The 16,130-nt window shown below is 38.4% G+C and overlaps 1 protein-coding gene across 5 annotated transcripts in view; it reads right to left on the reverse strand.

The window, feature by feature from the left end:
- Window positions 1–16,130, reverse strand: part of tspan4a (tetraspanin 4a) — a 154,297-nt gene that overhangs the window by 6,152 nt on the left and 132,015 nt on the right. For all 5 annotated transcript variants that reach the window (XM_068312555.1, XM_068312564.1, XM_068312579.1 and 2 more), the window contains 2 exons: window positions 11,553–11,654; window positions 5,633–5,764 (listed from right to left, as the gene is read on the reverse strand). In XM_068312555.1, the coding sequence (XP_068168656.1) occupies window positions 5,633–5,764; window positions 11,553–11,654 (234 nt within the window). The remainder of the gene's footprint in view (window positions 1–5,632; window positions 5,765–11,552; window positions 11,655–16,130) is intronic.

Consider the following 16,130-nt stretch of genomic DNA (forward strand, 5'->3'; position numbering starts at 1 on the left):
CTATCTATCTATCTATCTATCTATCTATCTATCTATCTATCTATCTATCTATCTATCTATCTATCTATCTATCTATCTATCTATCTATCTATCTATCTATCTATCTATCTATCTATCTATCTATCTATCTATCTATCTATCTATCTATCTATCTATCTACTCTGTTTCTGAGCCTCATCTTCAGGCTGCTGAGAGCTGAGGACCTGATGCAGGTAAACTGTTCTACAGGACGGCAGCATCTTAACAGTGGCCTTTTCCAAATCAGGACACTCTGCAGACAAAGCAATCCACAAATCTGCCTGAACTTCCTTTGATTGCCCAGTTGTGGATATCTGACTGAGGTGCTCCTGCACACAGTATGTGGGTGATCAGACATGGTTGGGTAGGCTAAGCACCAGCCAATCTAGATATCTCTTCTGCTTGTTTCAGGGAAGCATCTGCTTAACTTTGTAAGATGTTTCCCATCACACTGTTTGCAAGTCTCACTTCAAATGTACACACAGATTCAATGATCACTATTGTTGACACAGCTGGACTACAATTTTTAACATTGGTGTTAATTTTATCTCACGTCTTGAATATCACTGCTGAGACACTGTGCAATGCAAGACTCAGTTTGTTATGGCCTGTAAAACTATGCCTCGCGTAGACTGAGCTTATCAGATAAATACAATTTTGTCAGCGATAGCAGTTTGAAGGTCCAACATTGTGAAAAATATCCTTTCTCAATGTGTTCCACTAAAAACCCCTGCACCTGTCCTGTCTACAGATGACCCAGACAGGAGAAAAAACAAAAGAACAAACACACTCTTACTCTCTGTAGCTTGCTCCACTCATCAGAAAACATTTCCTGTGAAGCAACATTGGATCTGAATTCAAGCCTCATCTTATTTGCGTTTTAAGCCACAGATATGCAGGGTCCAGAGGGCTGAGACAGATGGAGACACAGACGTCACATAAAACACAGTCCCAGTGGGGTTTCAGGCAAGAAACTTCACAAATATTTATTGGGGACCTCTGGGCCAAATATGAAACTGTCAATAACAACATACTATTGGACATCAAGCTCAACATTCCTGCCAAAGTGCCCTTGAGCAAGGCACCAACCCCCCCCCCAAAAAACAACAACAAAAAAAACAAAAAAAACGAACCCAACTGCTCCCAGAATGGCTGCCCATCACTCTACTATCTCACTTCACAGCTTTATGTTATGTTTATAGGCCCTTTGTGTGTCTGTGTGTGTGTGTGTGTGTGCGTGCGTGCGTGCGTGCGTGTGTAATGGTGTGTAATATATTTTTAAAATGAATTCCCCGCTGGTGATGAATAAAGTATAATAAATCTAAAATCAAAAATCTAAATAGCTGCAGCAGTTCAGTGTGGAGTTACAGAGGCAAAAAGACATGAGTTCATATGCATCGCTAACAAAGTTCATCATGTTCAGAGCTCGCGTCAGCTACTAGACATTCGTCCAGCACACATATTATAGAGGCAGAGAGATGGGGAAGAATACTTCCATTCATCAATTCCACTTATTTTCTCAGTTAAAAAAAAGGAAAATTGTCATTTAAATCTGCTGACTCAGAGATACGGTTACGGCAGCAACCTTCAACCAAAATTTTTGCTTATGCACCTGCATGACTCCAACACATTCAGGTACACATTTTTGCAACACATGTTTGATGCACCTGATGCGGGGCTTCAGAAACTGTTTCTACAGGCAGCATCTGGTACATTTGATGTGATATTTGCCAAGGACACATTTACCATTTTGTCCTGTTGAAATAGTTGCAATTATTGTTCAATATCTTCATTCTGATGTACAGTAACTGCTTCAGGACAACTCCAAATGCACCAAATGCCCCCACATGTTTCCCCTTGACAATATGTTGCCTTCGTATCTTTAATAGTGCCTTGTTGCATTGCTCAGACATTTTATTGTACATTTCAAGTCTTCAAATAGTATTGCAATGATCATCTTTCATAGTTAGAAGATACTAACAGCTGTTGTGTGGGTTTCTACAGTTCCGTTTTGACTGAACTGAAAACATAATATGAAAATCTTATAAATTTGATTTCCCCAAGGAAGTAAATAAAGTAATTCTTTTTCTCCAACAAGCACAAATTGTTACCCACTTTTATAGTGACAAGAATTCATGAAGTGACCCTGAGTGAAACATTGCTTTAGTTCCTTCCCCAAACAGGTAAGGTTTACACAGGCATTGATTTGACTACTCAAAACATCACCAACAGACTTTCAAGCATGTTTCAGTCGAGACAGAGCCAGGCACGAGAAATATTGCACTACATTTTGGATGCATGATTTATTTAAAAGGATTCTGAACCAATAAGATAGAATACGCTTGATTACAAGGTTTTTCCAACATCTTAAATATGAAAAATGCTTTGGCAAAAACTCAGCAATGACATACGAATAAGATACACCACACATTCTAGTCTGATCTAGACCCAGATAGTTCAGATCTGGTGTACTCATGGACTATTCACTACTGTTAGAAAATGATTAATCATCCTTGTTCATTTTGCAGCAGGCAGCTGTTTGAGTGGAAAGCCTGATGTGCACAGCAGTAGACAGACAGACAGACAGTTCATGGATGAGTTTTTAGCAGGTGAAAGAGATTTCTAATAGTAACCTGAATTCTAAACTAGCATTTGTCAGGTGGCTGGAATTTTATGAAAGTTGATTTTGCTCTTCATCTGCTGCAGTCAAACGTCAACCATTTGACTTTTTAGTAACTAACATTTAAAAAAAGAAAGAAATTCTGTACCAATGGTTTTCTGCAGGACATCAGGAAGACATGATATTTGAATATGTGGTAATTTCAAGGGGAGAAGAGATTTTCTATCTCCAGCTTTATTTAATGCCTGAAAGACTGTTGGACCTCATTTTGTTTGACATGTTTGTAGGAAGAATGCCAAGAGAACAGGTGTTTTCTTTCAGACAAGATCATGTTCAGAAATGGTAATGATACTTGTGCAAAGTAAATATGTGTGACAGGTCACAAGTAGGCGGAGTGATTTTATTTCTCAATAAATGTGTAATTAATACCAGCTGTCCCAGCACATTAGCGGAGAATGCTCCATTACCTCCGTTGCAACAGCTTCCAGTCGTAAAGCACTCTTGTGTTTTTCCAGATAGCAGTAATGATTGTAAACTCATGTGAGCACTTTTTGTCTTGTGGTTTGGCAAAAGTAGTAGTGAAAACTGTTGGCCTGTGTTACTTATCATTGATCTGAGGGATTGAGACAGACCAGAAAAGTTCACCACTGGAGTTAGAGACCTTTAAACCGCAGTTGTTCAGCCTTTTTAAAAAAAACTAGTTCATGACCTGTCAAACCCATCCACTGTAGGTTTTCAAACGATAAAATTCACTGTGCAGTGCCACTGCAGACACCTAAAAATAAAGCTCTTTAACTTCAATATTTATGATTATGATGCTTCGTACTTGCTAACCTGATGTTACATAAAAGACAGGCCTCAATTGACTTTGCTGAATGAACAGAATGATTTATTTTAGTTGTAAGACCAAAAACCAAATCTTGCTTTTCTTCAAAAAATGTTCAAGGACTTGAGACAAGCTGGAGAAGCTCACACACTTTTTTCCTGCACATTTTATTCAACCCATATAATTGGACTAAAATGGCACAGATGCCAGTGCTTCTGGAAAGGCTTAATTTGTTTTGATGTATATAAACCACAACGTCCATCAAAGCAGAGAAATATCTTTGTGACTTAAAGGTAATGAAGATAGAAATTTTGAGACGCACACATTGAAATACTTCCAAAGTATGCAGGAAATATTTAATATCTGCCCATTTTTTGTCCAGATATACTCATCAGTCAGTGTAGGTTCTCATTCATCCAGGTCAAGGTAAATCAAGACAAGCAAAAAGAATCAACTGGATTTGCTTTAGGTTGGCTCAAGGCATTTCACCTCATCCAAGAGGCTTCTGGTAGAGAGTCCAGATATGTTTACTCCTGTTGGAGCAGAAAACAAACAAAAAACAAAACCACCAAGGTAATAAGTCTCATGAAGAGTCAACCTTCATTCACACCCAAGTTTGAATGAAGGTTGTGGTATCTGGGGATGGAGGTCAGAAATACTTTATAGGTGGCTGATAGATGGTGTTGTAATCCTCATCCTCTGCTCAGAGATGGTTTATCCAGTTTGACAAAAACAACTTTTTTTTTTAACTCAAACCATCTCTGTTCCCTGGCTAAAACCTGGACATGACTGTCCTCGTAGGAGTGGCCTGTGATCTTCAAGGCAGGTGGAGCGCTGAGTGTAGTCCTGGGGAGGTTTTAGCCAAGAAAGACAGATGGTTTGAGAGAGGAGTTAAAGAAACCATTTTTATCCAACTGGAGAGACCATTTCTGAACAGAGGAGGAGGATTAAGACACCATCAGTCAGCCAACTGCAAAGTATTCCTGACCTCTATCCCCAGAAACCAGACCTGCCATAAATACTTCAGTGCAGCTCATCGTAACAGCTCACATGAGGGTGGATGGGACAACGAGCCCCTTAATGAATAGTAAAACTCATTGCCTTGGTAGTTTTGGTCCCTTATTTGTTTTCTGTTCCAACAGGTGGATCAGTATCTGGACTCTCCTCCAGTCAGTCACTGGATGAGAGGTGAAATATCTCGTTATTTACCATGTATCGGACTAAGAAAAGAAAAAAAGAACTGTCCAAAGATTCTTTTATAATGAACAGAGGGCAACAATATGTCTTTCGAATTTCTTGTGTGTTTTAAGGCAAATATGAAAAAGTTACCATTATTGTTTGCAATTACAACACTATTATTTTTGTACTCATACGGGATACTAAAAATTTTACACATTTGTTCAAACAACATTTTTCGTTGGTTGTCTCACTGTACTTTTTGTTATTTGATTATTTGAGTGCTTAAACCTCATATCATCAAGTTTTTGTATTTAGTGAATCTGTATCTGAGACACTACTAGGGTGGGAAATTGGATCAGTAGCTTTCGTTCAGTTCATGAAAAGTTTCAAAGATGACCTTTATCAAACTGTGAAGAGCTGCCCCCCCCCCCCCCATGAGTCATTTTCCCACCACGTTTCATGGACAGCTGTCTGGTAGGTTTTATTCCTGCTGAAATCCCAACCAAGAGACAAACAAGCAAAAAGGTCATAAAAAATAGCCTCCTTATTGTGGGTAGTTAACATTCATGCCTTTGTATTACCTTATTAATCCTCTCAATTCCCAATCATCAGTTGGTTGTTGGCAAAGCCCACCTGATTAATTGCTGTTATGTGTGTAACGTTGTCTGCTGTCACACAGCTCAGAGCCCATGTTGGGGTTGTTACTGGTTTGACGTGTCCTGTCACCATCAGTCTGACCTGGTCAATCATGGTGCCAAAATAATTCTCACGTTGATTACGAACAGATACCCAGAAGGAGGTGACATGGAAAGATTTACAAACACAGGAAGTCTGCTGAAGCTATTCTATTGTTTCTATCTATGACATCCACTTGTGTAGGACTGTGAGTCTTTATTACCTAGGGACTGAAACTGCAAACAGATAATAAACGTAGACTAAGAATAACACAAGCAGAATTCATTGGCGGTGCACTTAATGAGAGAACCTACCGCTGTCCACCAGGTTCCTGGGTTGTCCAAGCCACAGTTGTCGCTGTACTCCAGGCAGCAGGAGTCTGGCACACGGGAGGTGTTATAAACCTCAAACCAGTCTGTGTGGTTGGTTACTCCACAGCAGCGAAACTGCGACAGAGAAAGATAATAAATAAAGAGAGACCACCCTTTAATTTTAAGGCATTGGAATTCTAATTTACATTAAAAAAACCCATTGTTTGCTAATAGAAGCTAAACTAATCTACCTGCCAAGAATAAGATATACTGGACCAAATAATTCATATGTGCTGAACACAGCTTAAAGCTTTATCTTCCTGATATTGAGCTGCAGCTCATTTCTGTACACATCTCATTTATCTCCTTAAAGTCCAGAAATCATTTTCTAACTTGCCGGTTGCTTTTTATCTACATGTTCCCACTTTATGATTGGAATAGATTTTTGATAAGGGATCACGGCCTTCACAGTAATTCAATTCATGAATGTACTTTGTGAAAAGATAAAGCGCCCTTGATGTTTTGTTCATTCAGTGGACTTTAATTCCACACAGGAATAATGCTGCCCGAGCCGCTGCACACAATCGGGGATTGTATGTTAATTTAAAAAAAACCTCACTCGCTTAAACAATCGACTGTGTTTGCAATTTATCATCAGCTACACAACAAATTCAAAGCTGACCTTCCTGATGAGTCGAATAACTTTTGCTGCAGGTTTGAAACTAAAGTAGACTCACAGACTTTCTCTGTTAATATATCTGGGACGACTGCTCCACCATTCTTAATCAGGCAGCATGAAACCTGCTGTGCAGTCAAAACAGAGGAGAGGCTTCAGCCCTGACCAAGCATCATCTGCTGGTCTAAAATATTGTGCATATGAACTCATCCCTATTTTGACTGACATTTTTAACTGCTCCCTGGCACAGTAGAAGATTCCAGGATGATTTGAGTCAGCTGTTATTGTGCTCATGCAGAAGAAACTGTAACTAAGCTCTCTGGACAACTGCAGACCCGTTGCTTTAACATCTGTTGTCTTGACAATCTTTGATCATCTGGTGTACAACCATCTTTTCAGCGCTGCTTTAGAGCTTTACCAGTTTGCATATAGAACTACAACCAAAGCAGTCACAGACAGCAATATCCAGGGACACCCCTGAATTCAAAACTTGATATTTTAAGGCCTAGTTTTCTCAAGGTCATCATCTCATTTTCATTGCGGCCCGATTAATGTGCTTTTTGTTTCATCTTTCTATCTGCAACTGTTGCGAAGATATTTGGTGGACTAACTAACGGACAGACGAACGGACAGACAAACGGATGGACGAACAGACAAATGCACAAACAATGACAATCACAATACATCAACGCTTGGAAGCGGGATGTAATTACAGATCTTTCAATGATACTGTTTAATTGCATCTAAATTGTGGGGCTGCTGGTACCCACATATGCCTGCTGTTCTTTCATTACAGTTCAGTTGTATCACACCCATCTCATAGAGATTGTATCGTGAGCTTTTTAAATCTCTCTTCAAAGTGATGATGGATTGTGATTGTAAGTGTTTGTGTGTTCGTCCGTTCATCCATCCGTTCGTCCGTCCATCTGTCCATTAGTCCACCAAATGTCTTCGCAACCGTTGCCGATAGGAAGATGAAACAAAAAACATTATTCGGGCGGCAAAGGGGATCAAAATGAGATGATGACCTTGACTTCGAGGAAAAGAAGTTCAAGGAAAAATGTCAACTTTTGTACACTCAAGAAACGGATGAGATAGAAAGATGAGGGAGAAAACCAGCAGGTCAGGACACAGCAGGTCAGATTACTAGCTTTGATCTTTGACCTATGCAAGTAGGTCAGGGTAAAATTTTCAAGTCAAGGGTGTCGTGGGATGTTGCAGTCTGTGATGGCATTGATTCTTGTTTCTGCAGAATTTGAACAACCAATGTCCCAGAGGGTCTGTGATTCTTCCGTCAGAGACGGAGTCACTGACTCCTTCAAACTAACTGCCGAAAGGAAAAGGGAAATCCGAGGAGTCTGAGAATAAACATGAGAATAAAAATACGAAAGTAACCCTTGAACGGCTGGCCTCTGGGATGGATGAGCTACAGAGAACTGTGATGCTAAGGAGTGACTTTGAAAAGTTCAACAGGGAACTTGATAAGAGGCTGTAAGAAAAGCTGAAACCGTTAAATAACTGCATGCAAAAAGTGGAGGATGACATGGAAAAAATGCAGAAAGGAGCGGAGCAAGGGCAACAAAGAATGGAGGAATTCCAACAAAGCATTCAAATAAATGATGTGATCTTCACCGGCATCAAACTTAAGCCGAGAAATTATGCTCATACCGTGACCAGAGGAGTGGAAACTGAACACAGCACTGATTATGAGTCGGTGGAACAACAGGTGATTACTCAACTGAGGAACCTGGAGATTAAAATCGAGTCGGACCAGATTGAGACATGTCACCCATGACCATCTGCAGTGCTGATAAAATTCAACAATCGTAAACACAAGATTGCTCTTTTGAAACAAGGCTTCAAACTGAAAGGAAAAAATGTCTACACTAATGAGAATCTCACTAAAAAGAATGCTGATATCACTAAAAAAGCTCGACAACTGTAGAAGAATGGACTGATCGACAACACCTGGACGAACAACTACAGGATCTTCATCAGAACAAAGGGGCTTTTTCCGGACCAGATGAAAACAATGGTGATCAGGAGTGCAGAGGAGTTGGTGAAATATGAGCAATAAAGACGGACATGAATTGTTACTATAGCAAAAATCAGTACAACAGAGTCACTTCAATATTGGGAGCTCTACAATTTTGGACACGTAAAGTATTTCATGGAACAGTCGAAAAAATCAACATCATTGATGTCAGAAACATGGACTAATGAACAAAAAAAACAACAACATGTATTTGTGATAACATGGGATAACATTAACTTTGAGACTTTAAACAGCATGTTGATATCTTTTGACAATATAATACCATGTGAAACTGTTAAAGTGTCTGTAACAAACTGGTTAATTCTCGTATAAACACTCTCTGCTGAAAGAGGTGAATATGATCATTATATTCTTGTGGAGAACACTGACAAGGTCAACGTCTAGTTTTGACTATCCATGATTTTAACAAACCTTGGGTTCCAAGGAAGAATGTAAACATGGTTACACTCTAGGGTAAAAGGCTAATGTCTGGAAGTGGATGAGGGTATGAACGTCTGTCAGAATTCAATGTATGAGCTGGTTGAAAACTTTTAATATCTGAGTTTGTTTATTACATATTCTAATGAGAGAGATGTTTTGTTGATAATTTAGGGAACAGGAATCTTACAAGCCAATGACTTCTACCCGTTAACCCTTTTTTTTTCCCGGATGTTGTTGATGATGTTTTAGCACTGATTAAAGTGAAATATGTTGTAATAACATGTCTGGAAAGAAAACAAATAAACGGAATAAATAAATGAAATACATATATGTTGTCAAAACCAACAAACTACTGGCTTTTAATTGGGGCCCCACAGGAGTGTGTACTGTCTCCACACCACACACATCCTACACATGATTACATTGTCTACTTTCAGACGTTTAGATTTTTAAAATTCGCACCACAGTAAGGGGATTAATTTGTAGATGTAATTAATTGTGCATGGATTGGCCAATTCCTCTCTGGGGAACAGGTGCAACACAAATAAATGCTGGAATCTAATGTCACTATAATGAAAGAACTAATGGTGGATATACACAGATGTGAGGATCAATGGTGCAAGAATGCACGAGAAGAATTGTGTGGGAGGGATGATCTCTTGCACTTTGACCAATACTTTGAAGAAACCTCATGAGAAACGTTTCTCTTTCATTCCAAGCAGTTGTGGTGCAGTCAGCAAAGTTTGATGCACCTACAGTATATCCCATGGCAATGAAGAACATCCTAAGCATGCAAAAATTTTCCGGTATGGAAATATAGGTGTGCACAGGAAGAGAGACAAAGATGCATACTACATTAAAATTACTGGGCATGATGTTCAGTGGTTGGAGGAAATCAATAAAGCCAGATCACAAAAGAAAGGCCCCAAGGTAGTAAAGCACCCATCTCACCCCACTAACAACCTTTTATGTTTCACCCCTCTCTTACGAGATTGATTATTTGGACAGGGACAACTATATTCCAGACTATATAGCAGAATAACGCGCTCTCCATTAAGCATTTTACTCAGCAAGGTTTAAAGAATAGTGCAGTAAGGCATGTCTTTATTATACACTCAAAATGGGTCACTGAGTGTCACCCTATTGGTGCTAGAGCTCTATTATTGTCTCAAATGTGTGGGTTTGACATATTTAAGCTTCTATTTCACGTATTCATCAACATTCTTTATACAAATTCCGATCAACGAGGCTGGCCGTAAAATGCTGTTTCATTTGTCAAGAACAAATCAAAAGATAAATCTTTCTAGAGAATCATATTATTTTCTCACCTTGACACTTTAACAACCAGCATGACATGTAAGTCTTAACTGATTTATTGCACTGGCATTTGGCATAGTATGGCCATTTTTACTGTTTCTTCTCATGTATGTAGATCATTTTCTCTTCTATAAGCAGCCATTAATATCAGGATGAATTTTGCTCCAGGGATATTTGCTGAGTTATCTTTTCAGTGACTCAGCATGTATAAAGGAGACTAGGAAGGGAGAGTAGGATGAGAACTCCCTTTTAATGGTCTTCATCTCAGACAGACTTTATAGGACCCCACTGATCAGACACAAAAAAGTGCTCATTTACAAACAGTGGCTCATCTAAGTAGATTCTCCCCATTCCATCATGCACGGACAAAATCTGTATATTAACACCCACACGCGCAGACACAGATTTGCATATGTTATTTGCATAGGGATACATTTATCAGTCAACACTTTTTATGCCACCATCCACACAAACATTTACACAACAGGCCTTTGAAACACATTCATGCAAAAATCAGAATAAAATGTTAATGCACATTAGGTAGTGGACAAAAGCTGGAAGACAGAACTATAGATATACTGTATGATATGGACATGAAAAACATCTGCGATTTAACATACAAGGTCCTGTAGTGGTTTTCAGTGGAGGAAGCATCTGCCCTCTGGAATCAGTGAATTCAAATCTGTTAGTAATGTTATCTCCCCACCTGTATGTTTGAATAAGCTCACTTGAAAACCTCACGGTGTCAGGTTTTAACTCCACCCACTACCTGTCAGTCGAGCGCCCAACCAATCACGGCGCATCTGCCAGAAGGAATCACATGAACAATGTGGCGTAAGGCATCGGGCAGCGAGGCTTTTTGTTACGGTTACGCCTTTCGTCCACACGACAACGCAGATATCCGGGACGAAAATGCTGGCCAAAGTGAAGGTTTTTGAAAAAGACGCGTCTGCATTGTTGTGTGGACGCTGACATTTTCGGCTATTTTCTGACATATAACAGCTCTACGTCGAAGACGCGTTGATAAACATGCTCGACAGTTGGATATTTGCACTTAAATATTTGTTTATCTGTTTCTTTATTCATGAGTCATAAAGTTTATTTATTTATTCATTCATTCATTCACGTTCCCCGCCAAAGACGCCGACGCCAGTTCTGGGTCAGACCGGGATGCGCTGCCTGCTGGTGGGAGAACTCTGATGGGTGGACTTGGTTTATACTACCAACACATTTTTTTTCATATGTTTGGTATGAAGTCTGATATTATTGTTTTATCGTGGAATTTCCACGGGTTCCCGCTAGTTCGTATTCTTATTCTTAATGTAAATATTGTTCTTTGCTATGAAATTTAAAATACTGTATATTTAAGTCGGTATAGGAAACATTTCAGACTCCTAGTATGTTTTCTGTCTATGTATGATATAAATCGTCTTGTTTTCAATTTAAAATCTTACATCAGTCTGTACTATCATCCAGGCATTGGTCAAACCGACGTTGCCCTCGGTGCCGAAAAGCTGAAGGCCCTTCTTCAGATCCCTCTGAGCGTAGTGATCAATCTGAGAACAGGAAAAGGGAGAAGGTAGGATCAGAAAATAGATGATTTAACAATTATCATTACTGAACGAAGGCTGATGGAGGATGTTTTTGTGGATTCTTTCATCAAATGAGAACAAAATGTAATTTGACCACAGGAGAAAAAATTCTGGATTCTCACAGGAAAGTGCAGTCCAATATCTTACAAGTCAATCAACAAAATAATAAATTGCTGCCTCTATTCAAATCTTATTCATTACTTTTATTTGACAGCACAGAGTTCAAGAAGGCAGGAATCATTGTGGTTATGTGATGAACCACAGGTTCACCTAGTGGGCTGCTGGGAAACATGCCTACAATAGAAACTAATAAAAAAAGGAACTTATTTCCACATCAGGACAGAATATTTGTCTTTATCTCACCAATAAAAACACACATCAGTGAGGCACTAACAAATCAGCAATGCAGCAAATACAGATTGACCTCATGCAGCATACCAGAAGCATTCAGTAGATTGAATACATATACAGTACCGTGATCATAAATAATGGTCCCTTATATGTCCTGCATGTAACTCAAGAATGTGTCCACGTCATTACATGAAATTTAAAGTGGAGTTGATTGAAAACAGGCCTGTCTAATGATTGGTGCCTTATTGTTGTGATTTTTTTTTTTATTTTTTAATTTTAGATATTTAATCCCCAAAGGGAAATTAGTGGCACACTCTAGTAAATTAGTTGAATCATGCAGGTTAAAACATGGATCAAAGATCTGCTTTCAAACTGGACTAATAGTTTAAATAATAGACCAGTGATGCCCATCAGTGACCTGGTGAGTCATGTAGGCAAGCCCAAAGACATCTCTGACATAGAATATAACAGGGGGAACAAAGTGGACACTGTGCTGACTGAATGGACTGAGAGCAAATGTTCAGTTCTCGGTTCACATTGCTGTTCTCACATCTAACTATAAAGCAACAACCTGTCTGTGTGTCATCTGAATCTCTCCAGAACAGATAATCTGGTCTAGTTCACACTGGACCCACAGGTTCGATTTCAGTAAGCTTTCAAGAACCAGGAAACCAGTATTCAGTAGGGGCGGAGTCCAGTGAGTGGGATACAGAGAGATGATAATGTGAGAGTGAGCAAGTGTGATTTCAAATGATTACGAAAGGAAAAATAGATGATGAAAACCACATTTACATTGAATACATTCTGAGGACAAGCAGCACGAGATACAGAAGCAAAGCCTGCAACTCGAGCTTCAGGCCACAGTCTAAGTGTTTTTTGGGGTTTTTTTGCATTTTGTTTTGCATTTTTATTTGCCTGTGGTTGGTATCATTATTATTAAATGAACATTACACAAGTAATGTAATAAATCCATCTTGTGACTATTTGAACTTTCAGTCATGGATTTCAGAAGTATTATTATTATTATCATCATATTTATATTATTATTATTATTATTATTATATTAGTATTATTATTATTATTATTATTATTTCAAGATCAAAAAATATTGAGATTAATTAAATTAGTCCATGTCTCACAGCAATTTCATCTGAGATTGTGGTCCAGTAATATGATCAGCAGTCAGACAAATAGGGTCAATGTCTATTGATTTTATAGAACATACAGAATCGAATGTCAATGATAATACCACAACAGGTTAAGTTTGTAAAAGTGTTGTTATATTACTGCAGATGCGGATTTTATATTAATCTAGTTTATCTCTTAGAATTATTCATACTTTTGCTTTTAGATTAAACATATTATTCAGTATATAATTATTATATCATCTTTATTGATGAGTCATTATCAGTTCTATCAAATGTTAAGTGCTTCAAGTGCTGCCAGATGAGGCATCAGCTAATTAGAGTTTCACTGTGAAAACCTTGGTAAACCCACAAAGAGGGTTCAGTGTATGAGGTCTTCTTAGAAAGCCTCAAGCAGCAAAGCCAGAAGCACAACACCAGCATTAAGACTAATAAACTGTGATAAACAGCGGAAACAAACACATCTTGTTGAATTAAAAGGGTCTGAATTGGATTTGTTCCCTCTCCATCAACACACTGCAGGACAGCAGGTTACCGAGCCAGTGTTCAATAAAATAAACAGGCTACATGCTCATCCATGTGGGTTTAGTTTAGAGGCTGTGTTTCAGCAGCATGATCCTAAACAAACTAGATAAAAACATTTAACATGATCAGCCTCTCCATGTGTGAACACATTCACGAGATAAACAAGCTTCAATATACTGAAGGATTGACGTGACTGAATCTAAAATACATTCATTTAAATCCAACAAACAGTCAGGGAGTTGGAGCTGCGCATAGAAACAGCAAACACATATCCCGAGGTCCACACAGAAACCTCTCAGCCGTGTTTACACATGTGGACAGTTAGCCTCATCAGATATCAGACCGACCTAGTTCTCATGTACATGGCAGCATTCTGGCCCGTGAGGTGTTGTGGAACCGATCGGTTTACAACAAAGAAGCTTTACAACAAAGCTCCATGGAAGATTTTCATGAAACTGGAGGAGGGTTAGACCAGTGGAGGGAAGAACTATCTGGTGGATCCAGATGAACAGGTGGATAAGAAGCTTTTTCTTTTACTTTCTTTAACAATGTGGCATCAAGATATTTTCCATAATTGCTGACACTGACAGAAGGAGCATGTCAGTGTCAGCAGTTTGGCCAAAATGATGTAAAAATTGAGCATGAAAAATTTAAAACCTTTTAACCTTTGATTTTTTTTCCAACTTCCCTGAGAATAGCAAGATTCAATGGACTGATTTACCATTAAGTTTACTGAACAATTTGGACCTGACTGAGCAGTGTCCAAAAATTAAACAACTGTTAAAATTTCCAGTAGATCTGGATCAAGGAGGGATCAATGATAATTTTCTTTCTGTTTTCTTTCTCTAATGTTGTGTTTTGAACGGAGCATTTTGAGGAAGGCATTCTTTATATTTAATGTGAATTCACTGGAGATATTTTTGATTTCTCCTTAACTAGACGCCAAAATATGTTTCTGTATAAAATTGAGAAAGGAACATATATGGAATCCTGTTTAAAGGTGAAATTTCTGCTCAGTGAGAGCTCTATGTGCAAATAAGTCTTTATGTAAGTATTCATATGGGTGCATTTATGCATTAAACTAAAGAAATAGTGGAGGCAACTTGCCAAAAAATCCAGCAAAGGAAAGAAATAAGAAGATCACAGGCCAGCAGACATAGAACGATGAAAGATCTGTAAAATATTTACAAACTCTCCTTTGCAAAGTGTTCTCTGTGGAAATAAATTAATTTAACATTTTGTTAGGTCACATTGTGTTCATAAAAACTTGATTTATTCTACATGCTTTACAAGAGAATTTTACAGTCCACAAAATATTGACTAACCTATATATCCCTGAGTAGTTTTTCTGAAGATTAGCTCAGTTGAAGGTGTTTTATGCATAAAAAGGCAATTTTGCTGATGACTTCCCTTGTAACCCGCCGAGAAATGTGTTATTTGCCACAACAGATGATGTCACTGAGGTATATTTAAACACCCTAATACATGCAGCGTGGAGCATTTTATTAGGAACAGACTGCGGGGTAAAATATTTTATGCGCCTTGAGGTGAGATGATCAGTTGTTAAGCTTATGTTTTATTCACTTTTACATCACCTGTCCACCGGTGCTGTGTTCTGGTTCAGTGCAGAAACACCACTGTGACAGTTTCAAACAACAACATCATTAAATGTTGCTCAATAAAACTGCCAAGCTTATATTTTAGTGCGTGTGTGTGTGTGTGTGTGTGTGTGTGTGTGTGTGTGTGTGTGTGTGTGTGTGTGTGTGTGTGTGTGTGTGTGTGTGTGTGTGTGTGTGTGTGTGAATGCCAACATGACACTAAAAGTAATAAAAGCTCCCAATAAAGAATAAGAAAAAAAAATCACTGACAGTTGGAGATGAATGTTGTATTTATTAAACAATAACATGCTATCATGCTATGATCTTTGAGCCCTTGAAGTCAGTTGAGTATTGTTTGGCCATCCTTATGTAATGTTTGTGTTACATTTTACTATAATTAACAAAGTACCTGCAGACAGAGATTATTGCAAGCAACATGTGCAATTTATTTAAATTAATATGAAAAGCACACAACCTTGAAAGCACAGTAATTATTTTTTTGGCCACTGGAGGAGAAAGGAAACAAGCTACCAAACTTGCATTTCTCTGAAATGTCATTCCTATATATAACTGCTGTGGCTAGTATTCAGTAATCAATTACCTACACATACAGCACAGAAGAAGCCTTATTCATGTGGGATTATGATTGCTGCTGGTTCCAATATTACCTCCTCACTGAGTTGCTGTTTGGTTCCCATCATTCTAAAGAGTAACATCTGGGTATTAGCATCTATGTATACACCATTGTGTTTAGTGCTCTAAAGAGCATGCTGTCCACTCTTGAAAAAAAGTTGAAGGTATGACAATAAATTCCAGATGAA

The sequence above is a fragment of the Antennarius striatus genome, chromosome 1, assembly GCF_040054535.1.
Source record: "Antennarius striatus isolate MH-2024 chromosome 1, ASM4005453v1, whole genome shotgun sequence".
Taxonomy (NCBI): Eukaryota; Metazoa; Chordata; class Actinopteri; order Lophiiformes; family Antennariidae; genus Antennarius; species Antennarius striatus.